Source organism: Mustela lutreola, chromosome 1 (genome assembly GCF_030435805.1).
Source record: "Mustela lutreola isolate mMusLut2 chromosome 1, mMusLut2.pri, whole genome shotgun sequence".
NCBI classification, from domain to species: domain Eukaryota; kingdom Metazoa; phylum Chordata; class Mammalia; order Carnivora; family Mustelidae; genus Mustela; species Mustela lutreola.
This window is the reverse complement of record NC_081290.1, coordinates 179,559,326-179,580,254: the sequence shown is the minus strand read 5'-3', so window position 1 is coordinate 179,580,254 and position 20,929 is coordinate 179,559,326. Positions and strand designations below refer to the sequence as shown.

Here is a 20,929-nt window from a genome sequence, read left to right as displayed (position 1 = left end):
TTATAGCATCAAGCATCCTTGCCTGTATTGGAGTCTGGTGAATGGTACAGGGTTGGGGGGAGACAAAATACGACATAGATGTAAGCCTCAGAATCCAAATGTGTGTGGTTTTACTGTGTGTTTCTTCTGTGGCTCTCATTTCATCAACCAGCCTAACTACTTCATGCTTAGGAAGAATAAAGGAAAATGGGACGCTTGGGTGGCTCCGTGGGTTAAGCGTCTGCCTTCAGCTCAGGTCATGATCCAAGGTCCTGGGATCGTGTCCAGCATCGGGCTCCTTGCTCAGTGGGGAGCCTGTTTCTCCCTCTGCTTGTGAGCTCGTGCTCTCTCTCTCTCTCTCTGACATATAAATAACTAAGATCTTTTAAAAATATTTCAAAAAAAAAAAAAGAAAAATATATTTATTGAGCACATTCCATGTGGCAGTGGAAGACGACTTAAGTTAAAAGATGGGCAGTCTTAGCTGGTCAACTACTAGGCTGTCCTTTCTAGGTCATTCCACCACTGTCCTCTCCCAGTGTGCTGAGACACCTTACTCTGACCCAGATAACGATATTTGTGTAGCCACATCCTAAGTGAATTTCCTTTCCTGCGGCTGCTCCTTGCCTCGGAGGGCCAGGAGGGCACTGAGCTGAGAAAGAATCAATCTGTTTCCTAATGGAAAGCACAAAACATCAGTCCCCCAAGTTCTCCAGTCAAAGAGCATGGAAAGGAGGGACCAATATAAAGTATTACTTCTTCAGATTCTTTATCTTCTTCTTCTTCTTCTTTTTTTTTTTTTAAGATTTTATTTATTTATTTGACAGAGACACAGTGAGAAAGGAAACACAAGGCAGGGGAGAGGGAGAGGAAAAAGCAGACTTCCCACAGAGCAGGGAGCCTGATACAGGCTCGATTCTAAGACCCTGGGATCATCACCTGACCCGAAGGCAGACGCTAAACAACCGAGCCCCCCAGGCGCCCCTCCTTATCTTCTTAACTGAATTCCTTCAGTGCTCTTCTGATTTGGGGGGTTTATTTTCAGCCTATAGTGAACATGCCAGCTGACTGATAGTTGTTACTTCCTAATCATACTGACTTCATCACTTCTAGTTTTAATTTTTATTTTTAAGAGCAAGTGAATTGTCCCCTTATCTGTTCAAGAAGTATTACATATTCAGAGGTCTACAGACTGTTTGAAAAATGACTTACGTAAAGCCAAATAATTATTTTGATTTATTTTAATCTCCTGGACTTTTTTCCTGGGTGTTATTTTAATGACAATTGAATATAGTTTTTGTGACAGATGGATTTGTCCTGATTTTATTATTAAGCAAGTTGAAAGGTGTTAAACTGACTCATGAGCCCATTTCGTGATGTGCCTGAGTGTAATTTCATTTTGAATAAAAATGTTTCCCAGGTTCATTTCTTGTCGATCACACTCTGTTTCATCGTTGTCCTTAAAATGTGGCAAAGTGGGGCACGGTAACAAAGATGTCCATTCAGAACTGTGGATTTCACACAGGCGGTAAACCACATTGAAATTTGCTCCTACAAACGTAGAAATGCAGCATAGCTCATGGTCCATTTCTCGTTTCTCCTCCTCATCAGATAGTAAGCCAGCTTTGTTGTGACCCTACTGTGTGAAGAGCACAGATTACGATTTCGTGTTCATTCTGCAGGTGATGGAAGTCAAAGGACAGATGATCCACGTCCCAGAGTCCAACTCCATCTTGTTCTTGGGCTCCCCGTGCGTGGACAAGCTGGACGAGCTCATGGGCCGGGGGCTGCACCTCTCCGACATTCCAATCCATGATGCCACCCGAGACGTCATTCTGGTTGGCGAGCAGGCAAAGGCCCAGGACGGCTTGAAGAAGAGGATGGATAAGTTAAAGGCAACTTTGGAAAGAACCCACCAGGCCCTGGAAGAAGAAAAAAAGAAAACAGTCGATCTTCTATATTCTATTTTCCCCGGTGACGTCGCCCAGCTCTTGTGGCAAGGACAGCAGGTGCAGGCCAGGAAGTTTGACGATGTCACCATGCTCTTCTCGGACATTGTTGGCTTCACGGCCATCTGTGCCCAGTGTACCCCCATGCAGGTGATCAGCATGCTGAATGAGCTGTACACCAGGTTCGACCACCAGTGTGGATTTTTGGATATTTATAAGGTAAGGATATATAAGGATATTATAAGGTAAAGGGGTTTAATTACTCATTGTGTGTGTGTGTGTGTGTCTGTTATTACTATTGATACATAATGTATTATTTGTTTCGGGGGTACAGGCCTGCGATTCGTCAGTCTTACAATACACAGCACTCACCACAGCATGTCCTCCCCGGTGTCCATCCCCCACCCCAACCCTCCCACCCCCCTCATTCCTCCCACCCCCCCACCCCCCCACCCCCCCACTCCAACAACATCCACAAATATTTTTTAATCATAAATTATCTTAAATTGCAAGGATGCACTTTTTTTTTTCCTTTCTTAAATTAAACTTGGTAATAAATGATGGAAATCTCTGTAGTTTAGAATTCTTACCCAGAATACAGGTATTTCTGTTTCATGAGTAAATTTCCTTTATGGGTTAGCTGATCGCATTGACATACCATGGGTAACTGAATCATAATATTGCTCGGTAAGGCAAAAGGCTGTAGAGCTTGTGCTTCAAGTTCATTATTATTACTGAATTAAATTGCTGAGTTCTAGGCAACTTTTCACAACATAATTAGTCTTTCTTAGAGAATAGGTTTCCAATATAAACTAAGAATTTTCATTTGACAGTTAATAAGAAGTAAGTTATATTAAAATATGCATTGCATTATCAGTTAAATCATGATTAATCAGTGTTTTGAACTGTTGTCAGGTAAAGAGGGTCCCTCTAATTCTGAAGGAACACTTGTAAATATTCTAGCTGTTACCAAATGACCAGTGGTTTGTAGTGGAAGCAGTTTAATTTTCCAAGGTAAGGAGTTTACTAGATTTGAAAATGGGTATCCATCACCATTTTTTGAGTCTGATTTGGTGAACTCCTAAGGAATTTCTTACTCTAAACAGAGCAATCTCTTGAGTAATTCAGCCTCATCTCTACCTAATGAATAACTCTGTAACTTTACGTAATTTCACATGGATTACACAATGTTAGGGTATATACATATATATGTATTTTTGCATATAAAGGATAGAAAGTGCTTTTAGGGTAAACAGTAGTGAACTGTAGGCTGCTCCTTTTTATAGTATGATCTATACATAAGAAGACTTGGAAAGGAACACTGTAGTTTAATCTTATTATCCCGAAGGATGTTTTCATTAAGGTGTCTCTCCTTTAGAGAAACATGCTCGCTAGTTCCATTATGTATAAGGTGCAGCCAGGGCTAAATATTTTAGTGCGTCCCTTCAGAGGGATGAACATTCACTGTGCTGTGTGGAGGACGGATTTGCCTAGTACAAAATAAATTCTTATAAATTATCTTCAACTTCCTTATAACTTTTTGTTCTATAATTTCTGGGGGAGGTAGCCGAAGGTTGGCTCCTAAACCAGAGAGACACTATCAGGAGTTTGTCACTGCTAGACTTTGTCATTTCCCGGAAGTAGAGCGACTGGCCTGAATCTGCCGGCGCCGTCCGGTCTCCAGGCTGCCGCTGTCCTGCGCTGATCTGGGCAACGACCAGCACCCTTCCTCTGTGAACCCCTGATTTGCTGTGTTAGCTTTCTTGGCCTAAAGTGGTCATGTGACTTTGGCCCTAAACTCTTACAACGAAATGAGAATGACAAACAGATCTTCTTTGGAAAAACTAGGGAACCCCTAATTAAATATAAGCATTAGGTTTTAAGAAAAGAAGAAACACGATGTCTTCTGAGGATACCACAACAGCTTCAAGGTTTAAAAATACGGATTTCATACATCGAGTTTCCTTTCCCTTGAGAAAAGCTAGGACACCTCACGGAAAAAGAAAATGCATGGCAATATACTGCACGATCCTCACATTTTTCTGTGTTTTTTATACCATGGACAGTTCCATACAGTTCTACATAATGAACTTATAAAATGGATTTACAATTATCCCGATACTCAAAACTGGCTTTCCATCCTTCATGGATAAACAAAGCACTCCTGGTTCACAAATTCAGGTTTTTAAGCAGAACCTGATTATGAAATTTCAGCAATAAATGTATAAAGTTATACAGTTTCAAGCCAGGTGTTTTTAACATCCCTTTGATGCTCGGATGTGTCTGTATCTTGAATAGGCTTCTGAGGCAACTTTCATGTTTACTCAGGTTTATGGAGGTTGAGTTTAGGGTCCAGACAAAGGAACCTATTATGTGCTGAAGCAGGAGTGATGATGGCATGGTCCAAGAGGGGGAAGGACAAAATAGAGTCTGTTACTCTGGCATAGGATAAAACAATGTACGTTACAGGAAATGCATTAGGAGGAATATAAATTAGATATCCTCTGACATGCCTCATTTGAGATTATTCTAATCATCATAAACAGAGTAGCTTATTTTTTGAAAGTTTACGCAGGGCTGTTTTATACGATGAGCTATCTGCTAGATTTTTAATGGCCATTGAAAAGAGAAATCCCACAGTAGAATTTTTAAAGGCCCATATACCTGCTGGTTTCATAAAATAGACTTTTGCCAGACTTCAAGTGCATTTAGAATATTTGTGGAATAATCACACCGCAGAGAAAAATATGCTGGAGCCCATTTTTATGTTAGAAATGTGAAAGGCAACCAGGCGGACCTGAATGCCAAGAGAAACCTAGACAGAGGTGCCCCACAGGGGAAGCATTGAAAGTCTGCTCCTGCCCAGTGAGACTCCACTTTTCCAAACTGATGCTTCTCCTTTTCTTGATCATCCTATTATTTCCTGTTTACTTGTCATTAGGGAAGATGATGCAGAGAAAGACCGTAATTCCGGGGTAGAATTTAGCTAAATTAGGCCATAACGAGAAATGCGCCTTCTGTACAGAAGCATGTGTGGAAGGAAGCTATAGATCGTACTGTGCCTATCTGAGGCATTGAGAACATGAAAGCCTTTACAGTGCTCGGCTGCCGAGGTGTGACAGGTGTATGAGTACTAAGTCAATGCTAGGTAAATTGAGCGAAGCATCGGTTATAATTTTGATCCTCTTATAATTAGAAAAGCAAATATTAAGGAAAATGTCAACATCAACGTGCACTGTACTACTGTTTTCCTCCTCGGCTTTTATAGGGTCACAGGGATGAACAAAGAACTGGTAAATCTAACTTTTCTTATTATTGGCGTATAGATAATGATAGTGATGGGGATGGGGCTGGCATTGGATACTGAAGCAACCTAATGGAGGCTTTGCCTTATTTTACATTTTTGCCTCTGGAAAGCCCATTAGTTTGAAATAAGGGAGACGCAAGAAGGGTTAGTGAGCCCTGCATGCTTCACTCACTCCACTGAGCCAAGGCTGTAGCAACCCAGTGCGATCCCAGATGCACCCCTTAGATATCTCTTCTTTATACCTGTAAAGACTTTTCTCCATGTCTGTCACCTGTAATTCAAAATACTAAATGTCGCCATCTCAGAGTTTTGTTGTATTTCAGTGAGCTTTGGGAGGCAGTGAGTGTAGACCAGTAGGGGGCGTGTAGTAGCGAATGCCCACGGGAGCTGGCCTTGTTAGCTCCCTGCAGGCGCGTCTGGACCTATGGGAGGGTGCCTGTGTGACTGGTCTGTGCGTTTTTGTATGTGTGTAACAGTGCACCCCAACAGTGCCCGATGACAGAAGGATAAATATCATCTCACTTCGTCTCCCATGATTAACCTGCGGGGTTGTTGCATTATGTCCATTGGGAAAGGTCAAATTATCCAGACAACGTGACTCATAAAGCAGAATTTGAGCTACGGTTTGTCTGATTCCAAAGCCTATAATATTTTCATGAGTCTGAGCTATGATGTAGACAAAGATAAAATAATAAAAAGTGGAACTGGTTTTAAAATTATGTTATTTGATCAGTAACAATAGTTAGGCTGTCAGCGATTGAAGAAAAGTCCTATGATCATGTTGCCCAAATCTGTCCACTTCCCTTTTGGTAGCAAATAGTTCAGAGTTTTGAGAAGCTGTGTTTAAAAATAGGGAACTCTCAGGGCATCTGGGTGGCTCCGTCGGTTAAGCTTCTGCCTTCGTCTCAGGTCATGTTCCCAGGGTCCTGGGATCCAGCCCTGCATTGGGCTCCCTGCTCAGCAGGGGGTCTGCTGCTTCTTCTCCCTCTGCCCTCCCACCCCCCACTGCCACTCAGTCTTCTCTCTCCCACACTCTATGTCTCTCTCTCTCTCAAATAAATAAATAAATAAATAAATAGATAGATAAAATCTTAAAAAAAAAGCGAGGAACTCTCAGGGTGCCTGGGTGGCTGAGTTGGTTAAGGATCTGACTCTTGATTTCAGCTCAGGTTGTGATCTCAGGGTGGTGAGATCAAGCCCCACATTGGGCTCTGCCCTGGGTGTGGAGTCTGCTTAAGATTCTCTGTCCCTCTCCCTCTACCCCTCTCTTACCACTCACTCTCTTTCTTTCAAAAAAAAATAAAAAATAAAAATAAACAGCTGGGGACTCTCCCGTCTGCTGTCCTTCCTTTTTTGTTAGAAACCAGTTGCATCTTCTCTCTTAATTCCTTAAAAGGAGAAATAACATCAAAGAATGGATCAGTGATCTCAGGTACAGGCCATAGGCTATGTAATTTTAAAATAATGAAAGGAATAAAATCTGATTCTTAAAAATCATTTCATCCAGGGAAACCCATAAAAAATATTAGTAATAAAATCCTTTCTTCTTTTGTGGTGGGGGTAGAAAGAAAAATTTCCATTGCAAACTCCAAGCTGGGTTTGCCGATGTCATTGAAGCTAAACATTCAGTATCACTGTCACACTTGGGTTGGGGAGAAGGCATAGAAAAACAAGACGGAGCAGCTGGAAGTGCCAGGAGAAGATCTGTCAGATCAAGGAACCTGATATGGATCATCTGAAAAACAGCACAAAGTTGATACGGGCAAAGGAATGCAAGTATTCTAAGTTCACGTGGAAAGCTGAGTACGGCGAAGTAGGAAGGAACAGAAATGCAGACTCACTGTTAGGGGAGCAAGACCTCAGCACCAAGCATAAGGAGACTGTGTTCCAGGAACTGGAAAGCAGGCATTGTGTCCAGGCAGCAGGTGTGAAGACAGGCATCAGAACCAGAGTCTTCCTTCTCCAGGACAGCCTTAATGCCGGAGGATGTCTAGGACCACCCCCCGCCCTGGACCCAGAGTCAATGGGTACCCAAATAATGCAGCCTTGTCCAAGGGTATAGAGATGTGCACTGAGCTTTTAAATGCTGAAACAGGAATTAGACCTACAGAGAAGCTGGAGTTGGTAGGTTAATTGTATCTATTCTTGAAAATGAATAGAACAGAACATATTCAGGGACACTCTTGACATTAATATAATTTAGAAATTGGCAGATAGCTTGAGTTCTGAAAATCTCTGAAAGCCAGTGGAAACCCTGTTGACTTCATAACCTCCACATAACTATAAATACGATACAATAAAAAATCTAGAAAGCCATTAAGATCATATGCATTTCACATAATTTATATAAGCAGATGGTTCTGCTTTGGTCTATGAACTGTAGAATCCATTTAACTGTAGCTCCTTAACAGTTTTGTGGAAAAACCTATACATCCTAAAAAACAAATACAGAGTGCAGAAGTAAATGGTGATTAATGTCCACAAGAGAAAGGTTTCTCTATCAGATGGACAGAGCTCAGTTTTGAGTCGGCATGTTAATACCCCAGGGAAACAGAAAATCAGGAACCCCTTTGAATTCAGGCATCTTGGTGAAAATGCTGATAAGATGGTTGTCTGTAAACTGGAGAAGGAGCTATCCATCATTAACCTTTGTCATCAGAGCTGAGAGCAGGCGTTTCGCATGTAAACTTACCAGGCTACAGAGCTCGATGCCTCGAGAATTTCTATTTGTCTTGTCTTTGACAATATGGAGCTACTAAGCCTTTGCTCACTTGGACCTTCAGCTATCTTTGAGAAAATGAAGCAGAATCCCAAGGATATCACTCCAGTGTGAACTGGATTCTGCAGGCAAAACCAAAAAAAAAAAAAAAAAAACAATAAACCTGAAATGCCTCCCTTCCCCCTTGGTTTGTTTTAATGATAAAATAGCCTTTTAAAATACTTAACTATTTAGGTTATTCTTGGAATTTTAGGAATATGTGTATATCATCTTACTCCCATTTCCCAGCACAGAATGCCAGTCCCATTTGGTAACGAGTGAGTGGCTGGTTCATTTCCCCCCAGATTTATGTATTTTCTGCTTATTGATCAGTGCACATACTTCTGAAATTAAAAGTTACCAAAGATGTGTACCAGTTATTCTCAGTGGTTTCCATCAACATCAGTGCTACTGATTTTTGCTAGAAATGAAGTCATTGTGTCATCTCCTAAGTCTAGAAAACAGAAATTTCAGAAGTGAATACACACACATACACACACACACACACACACACACACACAGTTTTCCACATTCATTCACTTAATAAACATTTTTGACTCGCTTGGTAACAGGGTATGACTCCTATGGAAGCCTATAACACGTTATGGAAATTAGTATATATTTTTAGCCCAATTTTAATGAGTAGAGAAGAACTAATTTATATGCTTTATAAGGTAAGGTGAAAGTCACAGATAAGCATGCTGTTGTGATATCTTTCCTACTAGGGGGATTGTATTGTTACTTTCAAAATACATTAATGGCCTAAAAATTACCTGCCCAGGGTTTTGCCTCATTTAAATTTTTGCCTTGGGCAGATACTTAGGCTGGAGATCAGGGAGAAACAGGGATAAGGGTCGATGCTCCTCCCGTTCCTCCTGCTCCTCCCGTTTCTGCATTCAGCTAAAACTGCTGGAGCCCTTGCACCTGCCCCTGCCCCTGCACTCCTGGGAGTTCTGTCTGGCTATATTTAACCCCTTACTTACCATCTCTGCTCGAGTTTCGCCATCCATAAAGAGACTAATTTCGTCTACTTCACAGTTATGTTTTATAAGCTTTTAAATGAAAAACCTGTAAAGTGCTTATTTCAGTGTCTGGTCCATTGTAGTAAACATCCACGCTAACTCTCCTTTCTCAAATAGGTGTTTCTGGGCATAGGTGGTGAGTAGGTGTGTGTTTTCTCTGCACATGCCTGTATGTACATGTGTTTGTATATAAGTACTATGTAGCCAGTGCTTATTAGAAATAGATGAAATGCTCATTTGCTTGGGTTCATTCTTTCAGGTTATTAAAATTACGTTGTACATCAGGAGAAAGATATGAGGGAGGGTATGGAGAGAGGTCAAAGCTGGGCTAAGAGAGAAGCTCCCCGAAGTGCATTGCTTGTAGCATCATCACTGGGTCCTGTGGATCCTCATTCCTGAGGATGGGTCTGTGCTCTGCCTTCATTTTTATCAGAATAACCCATGTTATAAAATGGAATTGATGAAGACGGTGATTTCTTTCAGTGATACTGACTTGTACAATGTCTACGACCAACACTATGAAACTGAACCTAAATTTTTTTTTTAATGTTTTAACCTGACATCCTGAGTGATGTTCCTTCTATGTTGAAACATTTTCTTTTAGTGTTGTAGCAAATTCTGAAACAGAGAGAAGGCTACAAGAACTTGGATTACCAAGCAGAAATCAAAATTGATGAAGTGTCTTGCTGACTTTATCAAAGAAAGTGGGGGTGCTCTTTTTATCCCTATTGATTTTTAATCTTCTAAAGAATGGTGGCAGCTGCTAAGAGATTGATGTTTTTGATTTTTATACTATCAGGTATTATGGACTGAATGTCCTCCCAAAGCTCATTTATTGAAACACTAATCTGCAATGTGATGGTATTTGAAAGTGGGGCCTTTGGAAGGGTAATTAGGTTTAGATAGGGTTCTGAGGAAGGAACCCTCTGATGGTATCAGGGTCCTTATAAGAAGAAGAGGAAACTAGAGTTCGCAGTCTTTCTGCCAAGTGAGGGACGGGGAAGACAGCCAAGCCCAGAGGTGCGCCCTCACCTGGGACTGAATTAGGCAGTGCCTTGATCTTGGGTTTTCCAGTCTGCCAATGCTGTGAGAAAGTCCTCTTTTTCTGCACCATTTCCTTACACCGCACACAAAAATATACTCCACATGGGTGAAAGACGTCAATGTGGGACAAGAATCCATCAAAATCCTTGAAGACAACACAGGCAGCACCTCTTCAACCTCAGCTGCAACAACTTCTTCCTAGAAACATCACCAAAGGCAAGGGAAGCAAGGGCAAAATGGACTATTGGGACTTCATCAAGATCAAAAACTTTTTTTTTTTTAAAGATTTTATTTATTTATCAGAGAGAGAGAGGGAGAGAGCACAGGCAGACAGAATGGCAGGCAGAGGCAGAGGGAGAAGCAGGCTCCCTGCCGAGCAAGGAGCCCGATGTGGGACTCGATCCCAGGACACTGGGATCATGACCTGAGCCGAAGGCAGCTGCCCAACTAACTGAGCCACCCAGGCGTCCCAGATCAAAAACTTTTACACAGCAAAGGAAACAGTCAGCAAAACCAAAAGACAGCTGACAGAATGGGAGAAGATATTTGCAAATGACATATCAGAGAAAGGGCTAGTGTCCAAAATCTACAATGAACTTAAGAAACTCAACACCCAAAGAACAAATAATCCAATCAAGAAATGGGCAGAAGACATGAACAGACATTTCTGCAAAGAAGACATCCAGATGGCCAACAGACACATGAAAAAGTGCTCCACATCACTCAGCATCAGGGAAATAAAAATCAAAACCACAATGAGCTACCACCTTACACCAGTCAGAATGGCTAAAATTAACGAGTCAGGAAACAACAGGTGTTGGCGAGGATGCAGAGAAAGGGGAACCTCCTCCACTGTTGGTGGGAGTGCAAGCTGGTACAGCCACTATGGAAAACAGCATGGAGGCTCCTCAAAAAGTCAAAAATAGAACTACCGTACGACCCAGCAATTGCACTACTTGGTATTTACCCCAAAGATACAAATGTAGTGATCCGGAGGGTCATGTGCACCCAAATGTTTATACCAGCAGTGTTCACAACAGCCAAACTATGGAAAGAACCTAGATGTCCAACAACAGATAAATAGGTAAAAAAGACATGGTATATATACACAATGGAATACTATGCAGCCATCAAAAGAAATGAAATCTTGCCATTTGCAACGATGTGGATGGAACTAAAGGATATTATGCTGAGCAACATAAGTCAATTAGAGAACGTCAATCACATGATCTCACTGATATGAGGAGTCTGAGAAACAAGACAGAGGATCATAGGGAGGAGAAAGAAAAATGAAACAAGACGAAACCAGAGAGGGAGACAAACCATAAGAGACTCTTAATCTCAGGCAACAAACGGAGAGTTGCTGGAGGGGAGGAGGGAGGGAAGGATAGGGTGGCTGGGTGATGGACATTGGGGAGGGTATGTGCTATGGCGAGCGCTATGAATTGTGTAAGCCTGACGAATCCCAGACTTGTACGCCTGAAACAAATAATACATTGTGTGTTAATTTTTAAAAAATCCTGTTTTTTTGAGCCACCTAATCCTTTTTTAGAGTAGCCTGAGTGGAATAGGACACCAAGGAAACATCTATCAACTCTAAAAACAGCCTGAAAATGTACGATACAAGTCTCTAGCAAGTTTTCTTAGTATACTAAGCGCATGTTGCTAGAATTTCCTATTTCTATAAGGGTAAATGCTACCCTGTGGAACAAGTGAAAAGATTTTTCACTAGCCTTTTATGGAGCTTCTGTTATTACAGAGTGTCTGTCTATTGTATATCAATAAACTCTAAAATAGTTAAGCTCTGAACTCACCACCATGTTTGCCCTTGATACTGACACCTTGAGAGCATTGTGAGAACCTAGCTTTTACTTGGTATCCATTTTTGCAGTTAAAGCTTACCCCCAGTCAGTGAGTTACTCCAGTATGTTTATTTTAAAAATTACATTTTAGAAAATTTCAATTTTTTCTTTGTAAAAAATTATTGTCATTACATAATCATTCCTGTTACCTGAGGCCATTTAGCAAACTTTTCTGGCAAGCTTTAGAATGTGACTATGTCAGTTATACTCCCATCGAAGTCTGTAATACCTAGGTATTAGAGGAGTTTACTAAAAAATTAATCTTCTAGATAGGACAGCTGTCTGTCACTTACTTACCTGATTGGGTAGCCTCAGTGCAGTCATAAATCTTTTTGAATTAGATTGTTTCTGTTACCTTCCTGACCAACACTCAGTTACTGTCTGTTATGCAGTAGAGATTTGGCACGTGATTCTCCCATTTCTACCACTGAAAACACAGTGATTTAAAAAACGAAAATTCCCGAAAGCAAAATGGAACTAAAAAAATGGAATTCCCACATACTAAATATAAACTGTGTTCCAAACACAGTGCTAAATGCCCTAATCGTGATGTCTTATATATTTTCCAGAACACTGTAGCACTGGGGTGCGTATACCCCTTTTGAAGATGAGTTTCAGTGAGTGGCAGTGTTATTTGAATTTAGTTCTGATTCAGCTAAAAGTTTATATTGTAGAAAACAGTGGTTGAAATCATTCAGGTATCAGATAGTTCCATTCCTAATTAGATGCAGAAGTAGGATCAAAGATTGTTTCAGCTTTTATGTATGTGTATTTCATGAATTGGTGTCCTGCATCCCGGAACTGACAGTCACAAAACAAATTTCATACCTTTACAGTGAGAACGTTGGGTATGTCCCAGGATTGCTGAGAGAGCAAAAAGAACTAACAGCCAAAACCCTTTGTCATGAACATGAGGCTCTTGAGATAATAGCTGAAGGATGAGCTTGAAATTTTAAATTGCCATTTGAATTTTAGCCTAGAGTTAAGAATATAACTAGGTTTCCTTTTTCAAGGCATTCAACAAATCTGTACCATTTTTTATTATGCATTGGACTTCATAAAGACTCGGTCTATTTGGCTCTGGGAGGCTAAAGAGAATCTTTATGCTGACGTTAAAAAAAAATACTTTAAGCACACTAGAAAGGTATAAAAGGTATAAAATTATGAGAGTCAGTGTTTCCCAAAATGAAATAGATTGGCCAGAGCTGTATGCTGTGGTCACTGGAGTGATTCATACACAAACTATAGTCTTTGATGGGCCAGGCAGAAGGAAGTCTCAAAAGGTTACTTCATTCCATGGGATTCTGAGATTCTAAATATTCCATGTTAGAGTGGTACGTAGTTGGCCAGGAAAATGTTCCCAATGTGAAAATCAACCCTGCTGATTGTCTACGAATAGGTTATTCAAATATGGCAAATCAGAAATGGTTTGGGTTTCTGTTTGTAAAGGTTTCTTAAGGTGGAAAAATGAGAATTTAAATTTGTTATCTTAAATTCAAGTATTTAATTATAAGCATTTGCATATTTTGATGCATTTTTCAAGCCTTGACGTTGTTCACAGGACTTTTGATAATCTAGAAAACTATAAGAAATCAGCTGAAGCAAAATGCTTATTGTACTGCTTATCCAGCTTTGTTCCAAATGTTGGAATGTATGAAAGCTGCCTGTTAAAATAATGCTGTTCTTAAAATACTCCAAAGCAGTATTTTTTGATTTCCTATTTTCCTTTGATACTTGAATTTTGGTATTGTATAGATTTCTTCTGTCATGGAGGGAAAACTTTTCCTTCTCCCTTTTTCCACTTAACCTTCATTACTCCTATCACTGCCTCATCGTAGGGCGTATGTCAGCCCTCCAAAGCATGAAGTTTCTTTGACTCTCCTAGGGAGGCCAGATGAGACTGTTGAATTTGCTTATGGTTGTGCAGTGACATTTAAGTGAAGGGGAAGGGTACCGGATATCAAGCCTGAAAAGCTCATTTTAATTCTGTCTTTATCATTTAATTAAGTCACATCACGTACTTGTGCCTACCTTCTGCTTCTGCAAAGTGGGAACAGTAGTAAGGATCTAACATTTTTGTCACAATCAACACATAAATTGTGCTCAGCAGATTATTGTTGTTAGGACTTTTTTCTATCCATGATTTGAAATATAACACTGTCTCTAGTTAATACCTTGTGAACTAATGAACAGTGCAAGCAGCTGACTCCATCCCCACTCAAATGAAAGAAGGTCAGGGCTAGAGAGTGTCCTAGGAAGTTTGCTGGGAAGGGAGGGAAGAGTAAGTCCATCTGGATTGCTCTGACAAAAATACCAAAGACCAGGTTGCTTGTAAACAACAGAATTTTATTCCTCCCAGTTCTGGAGGCTGAGATTTCCAAGATCAAGTGTCACCAAATTCAGCATCTAGTGAGAGCCCTCTCCCTGGTTTATCGGTGACTCTCTTCTTGCCTGTCCCCACATAATAGAAGGAACAAGGATGCTCACCTTCTGTGGTTTCTCTTATAAGGATTCTAATCTTCATGCATGAGGGTAGAGCCCTCGCAAAGGTCTCGGATCACTTCCCCAAAGTCCTATATCCCAGTATCATTACACTGGGAATTAGGTTTCACGATAGGAATTTGGGGCAACACAAATATTCAATCTACATTGATATTTGTTGAATGCCTACTGTGTGTCAGGTACCATGCTAAATTCTTTATATATGCTTATTGATTTGTTTTATCTTCAACAAATAATTATTGATCACCTACTGTGTTCTACATACTAAGCTAATAAGCCTCGGAGCATAGTGGTATGTAAGACAGGCATGGTCCAAATTCTTAGGTGCTTATGATTGAGCACTGAGATTAAACATTAAACAAATAATTACATAGACAGTTAATGATTAATTAAAATTATGGTTATCACTAGAAAGGTATAAAATTAGAACTTGTTTGAGGTCACAAAGATAATAGATAGGGGATTGAGCATTGCTCAGGCTTTTTCCATTCCTGAAGGGTGTTTGGGGAGATCTGAAGAGTTCATGATCTTAAGGAGGTCCACAGCTTGACCAACTACTTTCACCCATTTATACCTTAAAGAAATGCTTCTTGAACACATACCACGTGTCAGGCATCACACGTCTTAGTGCAAAATGGACATGACCACTTTCTCCATGAAGTTCACAGTGTAATGAGGAAGACTGATTAATCACTACTCAAAAAAATATGTAATTATAAATTACCATAAGAATGACTGAGAAAAAATTATGCGGTGTTATCACATAACCTATGGTAGAGACACCTATTTTAGTCTAGGAGTTCAAGAAGGCATCCTCAAGGAGAAGACATTTAAATAGAGATCTGAAGGATGAGAAGGAGATAACTGGGTAGGAAAAATGGTGGGAGTAGAGGATTCCATCCAGTAGGGTGAGGATGTGTAAAAGCTAAGTCAGAAAGGAACATGATGAAATTGGAACAACTACAGGAAGATCACCATGGTCAAACTTCAGTAATGCAAGAGTAGCACAAGGTAAAGATAGAGAAGTAGATAGAAGCTAGAACCTATAGGTGTTTTAGGAATTTTGGTCTTAATCATCAGAACAAATGAAGTTATTGAAGGATTTTGAATAGAGGAGTGACACAAATAGATTTGCTTCATAAAAATCACCTCGAAAGTCATGTGGGGTATAGATCTCAGGTGGGGAGTTGGCAATAGCAGAACACAGGGGTATTTATACCATCATTCAAGTAAGAAATGGTGGTAGCATTTCCTGGGATGACAGGTGTGTATGCGAGGCTTGAGTCAATTTTGGAAACCTGAAGATCGTGGTTAATTTTGTCTGCTTAATGGAAATACTTCCATTATTCATGCAAATCGCCTTATCACCTGACTATGTTCTTGATTTGGCATTATGTAACCTCAATCTGAGTTGATTGTTAACAATGACTTTGATTTTGAAAGGTAATTTATACATTATTGATATTGACTAGCTCTTGGTAGAGATGTTTATTTTTTTTTATTGTGTTATGTTAGTTACCATAATATGCGTCATTAGTTTCTGATGGAGTGTTCCAAGATCCATTGTTTGATGCAGCCATAATTCTTTAAGCATCTACTGTGCTAGCACTCTGTTAGCCCCTGCAGGACTTAGAATGATAACCAGGATATTATCCTTCCTTCAAAAGTAAATGACCTAGTAATCTAGGCAGGGTGATCATAATGTACACACACAGATGACTGTGGTGTAAGATATGCTGAAGCCAAGTTTTACTGAGTTTCTACAAAAAGCAAAGATAACATTCTACTGAAGGATTTGAAGGATCAGAAAAGATACAGCATAAAAATGGACTTGGAAGCATGTGACACATTTGACTCCTGGAAGAGAAGTTATGGAAGGCTTGTTTTCGAAACTAAATCTAGCAGGATAAAAGATAATAATTCCACTGATAACTGAGGCTGTTAGGATTTATGGAGACCAGATTGTCTTCCTTTAAGAAACAAGTTTGTAATGACATATTTCCATTTGATTTGCTTATTGGGCTGCACTCTTCACTTTGTAAGAGAAGACTTAATTTTTATAGAGCAGTTTTAAGTTTACTGTACAATTGAGAGGAAGGTATAGAAATTTCCCATATACTCCCTGCCCCTGTAGCCTTACCCATTATCAGTATCACTCATCAGAATGGTACATTTTTACCAAGGATGAACTTGCATTGACACATCATAATAACCGTAAGTCCATGGTTTGCCTCACAGTTCTCCTTGTATTGCACATTCTGTGGGTTTGGGCAAATGTATAAGGACGTGTCTTCATCATTATAGTTTCATACAGAGTATCGTCACTGCCTTAAAAATCCTTTGCGTTCTGCCTAGTCATCCTCCCCTTATCTGTCCGTTACCATCTCTCATTGATCTTTTTATTGTCTCTGTCCTGTTACCTTTTCCAGCGTGTCACGTAGTTGGGATCACACAGTATGTCGCCTTTTCAGATTGGCGTCTTTTACTTAGTAAGAGGCATTGAAGTCTCTGTATCTTACCATGGTTCAATCATTTCTTTTTAGTGCTGAACAGTATTCCGTTCCTGGATGTTCTACTCTTTATTTTTTTAAATTTACCTACTGAAGGATATTTTGGTTGCTCCCAAGTTTTGGCAGTTATGGATAAAGCTTCTATAAACATCTGTGGGTAGGTTTTCATGTAGGCCTAGGTTTTCATTTCCTTCGGTAAACACCCAGAAGTGCAGTTGCTGGATCAGTCATATGGTGCCAGTCATACAGAATCTGCAGTTGTGTAAGAAACCATCAAAATGTCTTTCAAAGAGGCTTTACCATTTTGCATTCCGAACAGCAACGCGTGATCTCCTTTTGTTTCACGTCCTTGTCAGCATTTGGTGGTGTCAGTGTTCTGTCTATTCTAATAGGCATGTAGTACTGGCTCATTATTGTTTTAATTTGCATTTCTTTGATGACGTGTGATGTGATGTATCTTTTCATATTCTTATTTGCCATTTCTTCTTAGGTATGATCTTAGGTAAGATCTCAGTATCTTCTTTGGTGAGGTGTCTGTTAAAGTGTTTGGCCCATTTTTTAATTAGGTCATTTGTTTTTTTGTTGTTGAGTTTTAAGAGTTTTATGAGTCCTTTATAGCATAAGTCTATTGAAAATATTTTCTGTCAGTCTCTGGCTTGTCTTCTCATTTCTCTTGATACTATCTTTTATAGAGCAGAAGGCTTTAATTTTAATGAAGTGCAATTTCAGCTTATCATTTATTTCTTTCATAGATGATGTCTTTGGTATTGTATCTAAAAAGGCATCAGTCACCGTCCCCAAGGTCATCTAGGTTTTCTCCTATCTTCTAGGAGTTTTATAGCTTTCCAGTTTACATTTAGCTCTGTGGACCATTTTTTTTTTTTTTTTTTTTTTACCATTTTGAGTTAATTTTTTTGTGGACTGTGTAAGGTCTGTGTCTAGATTTACGTTTTGCATATGGATGTCCATTTGTTTCAGTATGATTTGTTGAGAGACTATATTTGGTCCATTGTGTTGCCCCTGCTCCTTTGCCAAAGATCTGTTGCCTATATTAATGGGCATCTACATCGATGTGTTTGTCTATTCCTTCAATATTATTGTACCTTGATTATTATAGCTTTATTGTAAGTCCTGAAACTATTTATTGTTGTGACATCAACTCAACAATATTTAACACGTTATGTATTTATGAAAATATAGCAGACATTCAGTGTTCTCTAGGGAGAGTGTTCTGTCAAATCAGGAATCCCTGGAAAATTTTTCTTGAAAATAATAGAGTCAGTAATTATTTTATAAAAAGTGAATAGGTGATTTCAAGTAGAACAGTAACTCAGTATAGACATGGTAGTGACAGATACAGAAAGTTTCCAAAGAACTTTGAGTTACTCATTTTGACTGGAGCACAGAGTCAATTAAAGTGGTAGTGGGGGATGAAAGTGGAAAGTTGGGAGCCCTGTCACTGATGACCCTACAGGACAGACTACTGGACAGCAGAAAGAAATTTTCAGTTGCCCACATCTAACTTGAAGATTTAGAAAGAAATTTTGACTGGGTATTTCAATGTATTCTTCTTTGTTCATATGACTCAGTATTCGATAACTTTTATGGTAGATAACCTGGTGCCTGTCAACAGCATTTTCCACATGGTTGAGATTCCTGGGAAGAAAGTGGAGTTTACGTTGATGGATCTACTGAGTATTTTATCAGGAAAAAACCTTTCTTTGATAGGCAGTCATTTGGAATCTATTTTCCCTCATTTGGGAGTAGTTCCCGGGCCAAATCACTGTTCTATTTATATCCATGACCTACTTTCCAGTGCTGTATCGTCTGAGCACTGTAGAGACATTCTTTTAAAAAGTTGTATTTGGGTCAGAAAATCAACCAAAATGAATATAATTAGACAGATTTTTTTTTTTTTTAAAGAGTGAGGGATTTTTTGAAGTGGTTTTATGAGTAAATTCTTAAAGTTGTTTCCATTTGAATTGCTAAACCTTTATACACAATTGACTTAGATGTATTTAAGTAAACTCAGCAAACTTTTTTTGGGTCATTGAGTACCTACTGTGCTAAACGACTCTTAACATTTTGTGTGTGTTGGCTAGGTGGAGGGTATGTCTGGGCTACAAGTTGTAGTTTAAAGTTCTGGCAGATAAGGAAATGTCTAGAGAAGTTTACTGCCCTATGGATAAGGTAGAAGACAGGGCAGGAGTATATGGGATGGCTGCGGTTCAAGAGTAGGAGTGCTTTTCTTTCCTTTCTTCTTTTCAAGAGCTGATTGGGTCTTGAAAAAAAGAGTATTATAGTGTTTTTTAGCTCACATAATCTACCAGAAGTCTTCAAACTTTGGAAATCATAAAATATACCTGAGAGTGCATGAAAATGAAGATAGCTGGGTCTTATACCTGTATTTGATTTAGTAGATCTGGATGTGAGGCCTTGGGGATCTCACTTGAACCTTCTGGGTGATTTTTATGTAGGTGGTCTAGACTTCTCTATTTGGAAACTTGACAGTTCCAATCTATAAGTATAGAAATTAGACACAATTTAAAACATTCAATAAAACTCTTAAAGACCATCCTGCTAAAATGCTAGGGTTCAGGTGTAGAAAAAGTTAAGTAAGTATCTAGTAGGTGGAGGGTATAGACACACACACAAACATGCCCACATACACTGTCATGGCATCATGCTAAAGAGGGAACTTGACCTATTGGCTGTGTGTATTGCAGTTACAGACCCAGAAGGAGGGGCGGGGGGGAAAACCCCTTGAAATCAAGGGCTCCTTCTTGAGCTAGGCTTTGTTTGTCTAGTTTGCTGTGATGGGAGCATGCCCTAACATCTGTATACCCAGTGAGATAGAAATAGTTTTTCTTCTTCTCTTTGTGAGCCATCTTTCAAAATAATGAGCATATCCATGAGGTTTTCAAGGCTTCAAAAGAGTAAATAAACCTCGTTTCAACCTATCCTCTGAGTCAGGATCTCTGAAGATAATCAGGCTGTGACTTGAAAGCAGTCCTGGGGAAAACAGCAAGCCACTGATCGCAATGACAATGGACTTTAGGAGCGGATGACCTTTTATTTTCCTGAGAGTGTGCAAAGAGTCAGTGTCCGTGTACGGAGACTCCTGTCTGAAGTGCCAATCTGGTTAATGACTCTGCCATATGAGTTCCTGTGTGACAAGGGGTAACATCGCTAGAAAGTTAGAAGTAGTATGAGGTCACTCAAATGACTCATCACACCTTAGTTCTTCTTGCCGTTGATGGCACAGGGACCAGTCCAGAGTGCTAACCTTTGCAGCATTAACTCATTAATACATCAAAATAATTTCCAGGATCTCAACCTTTAACGTCATAAAATAAGACCCGATGGTGAAGGTGCTCATGTTGGATGACTAAAAGATTCTTTACAAAAACTGAAAAGGACAGCTGAGTAATTTTGCTTTCTGGTAATCATATTGTATGGGAAAGAAGTTAATATGTGGAGGTGGATTCCCAACACTGTGTCTAATTAAATTAAGTTAAAGAGGTATAGGCTGCTGCTTGACACCGCCCCCCACCCACCCCATGGAAGATGGAGCCTCTTCTTGCTGAGTTGAAGTTACTGTCTAATCCCAGGAACTGAGACCAGTGGTGCCCCCTCCTTTAGAGCTGGGGTGGCAGGGGATAGCAGTACCCACTGCCCCATCCTGCCAGCATCACCCGTGAAGTGTCCGTTTTGTTCTGTACCTCTGGTACTGGTGAGCGACTACATTCAGGAGGGGCTCCCTACCACACCCTGGTACTACTGGGGGGAGTGCCTGCAGAGATCTGGTTCACAGGGTCCTAGAGGTCTCGGGTATGACTGACGTGTACACCTTCTTCATGGCGGCAGAAGCAAGTAGTGGATGGAAAGCTGAAGGAGAGACGGGAGTGCCAAAGAAGGAAAGAGTGAAGGAGAGCACTGAGGAGGAGAGAAGGGAATGATGTTGGTGAGAAGGGAATAGAGGTGGCGAAGGAAAAT

The 20,929-nt window shown here is 40.0% G+C and overlaps 1 protein-coding gene across 2 annotated transcripts in view; it reads left to right on the top strand.

Moving 5' to 3' along the window:
- Positions 1-20,929, top strand: part of GUCY1A2 (guanylate cyclase 1 soluble subunit alpha 2) — a 332,057-nt gene that overhangs the window by 175,208 nt on the left and 135,920 nt on the right. For both annotated transcript variants that reach the window (XM_059179573.1, XM_059179572.1), the window contains exon 5: positions 1,662-2,147. In XM_059179573.1, coding sequence (XP_059035556.1) covers positions 1,662-2,147 — 486 coding nt within the window. The remainder of the gene's footprint in view (positions 1-1,661; positions 2,148-20,929) is intronic.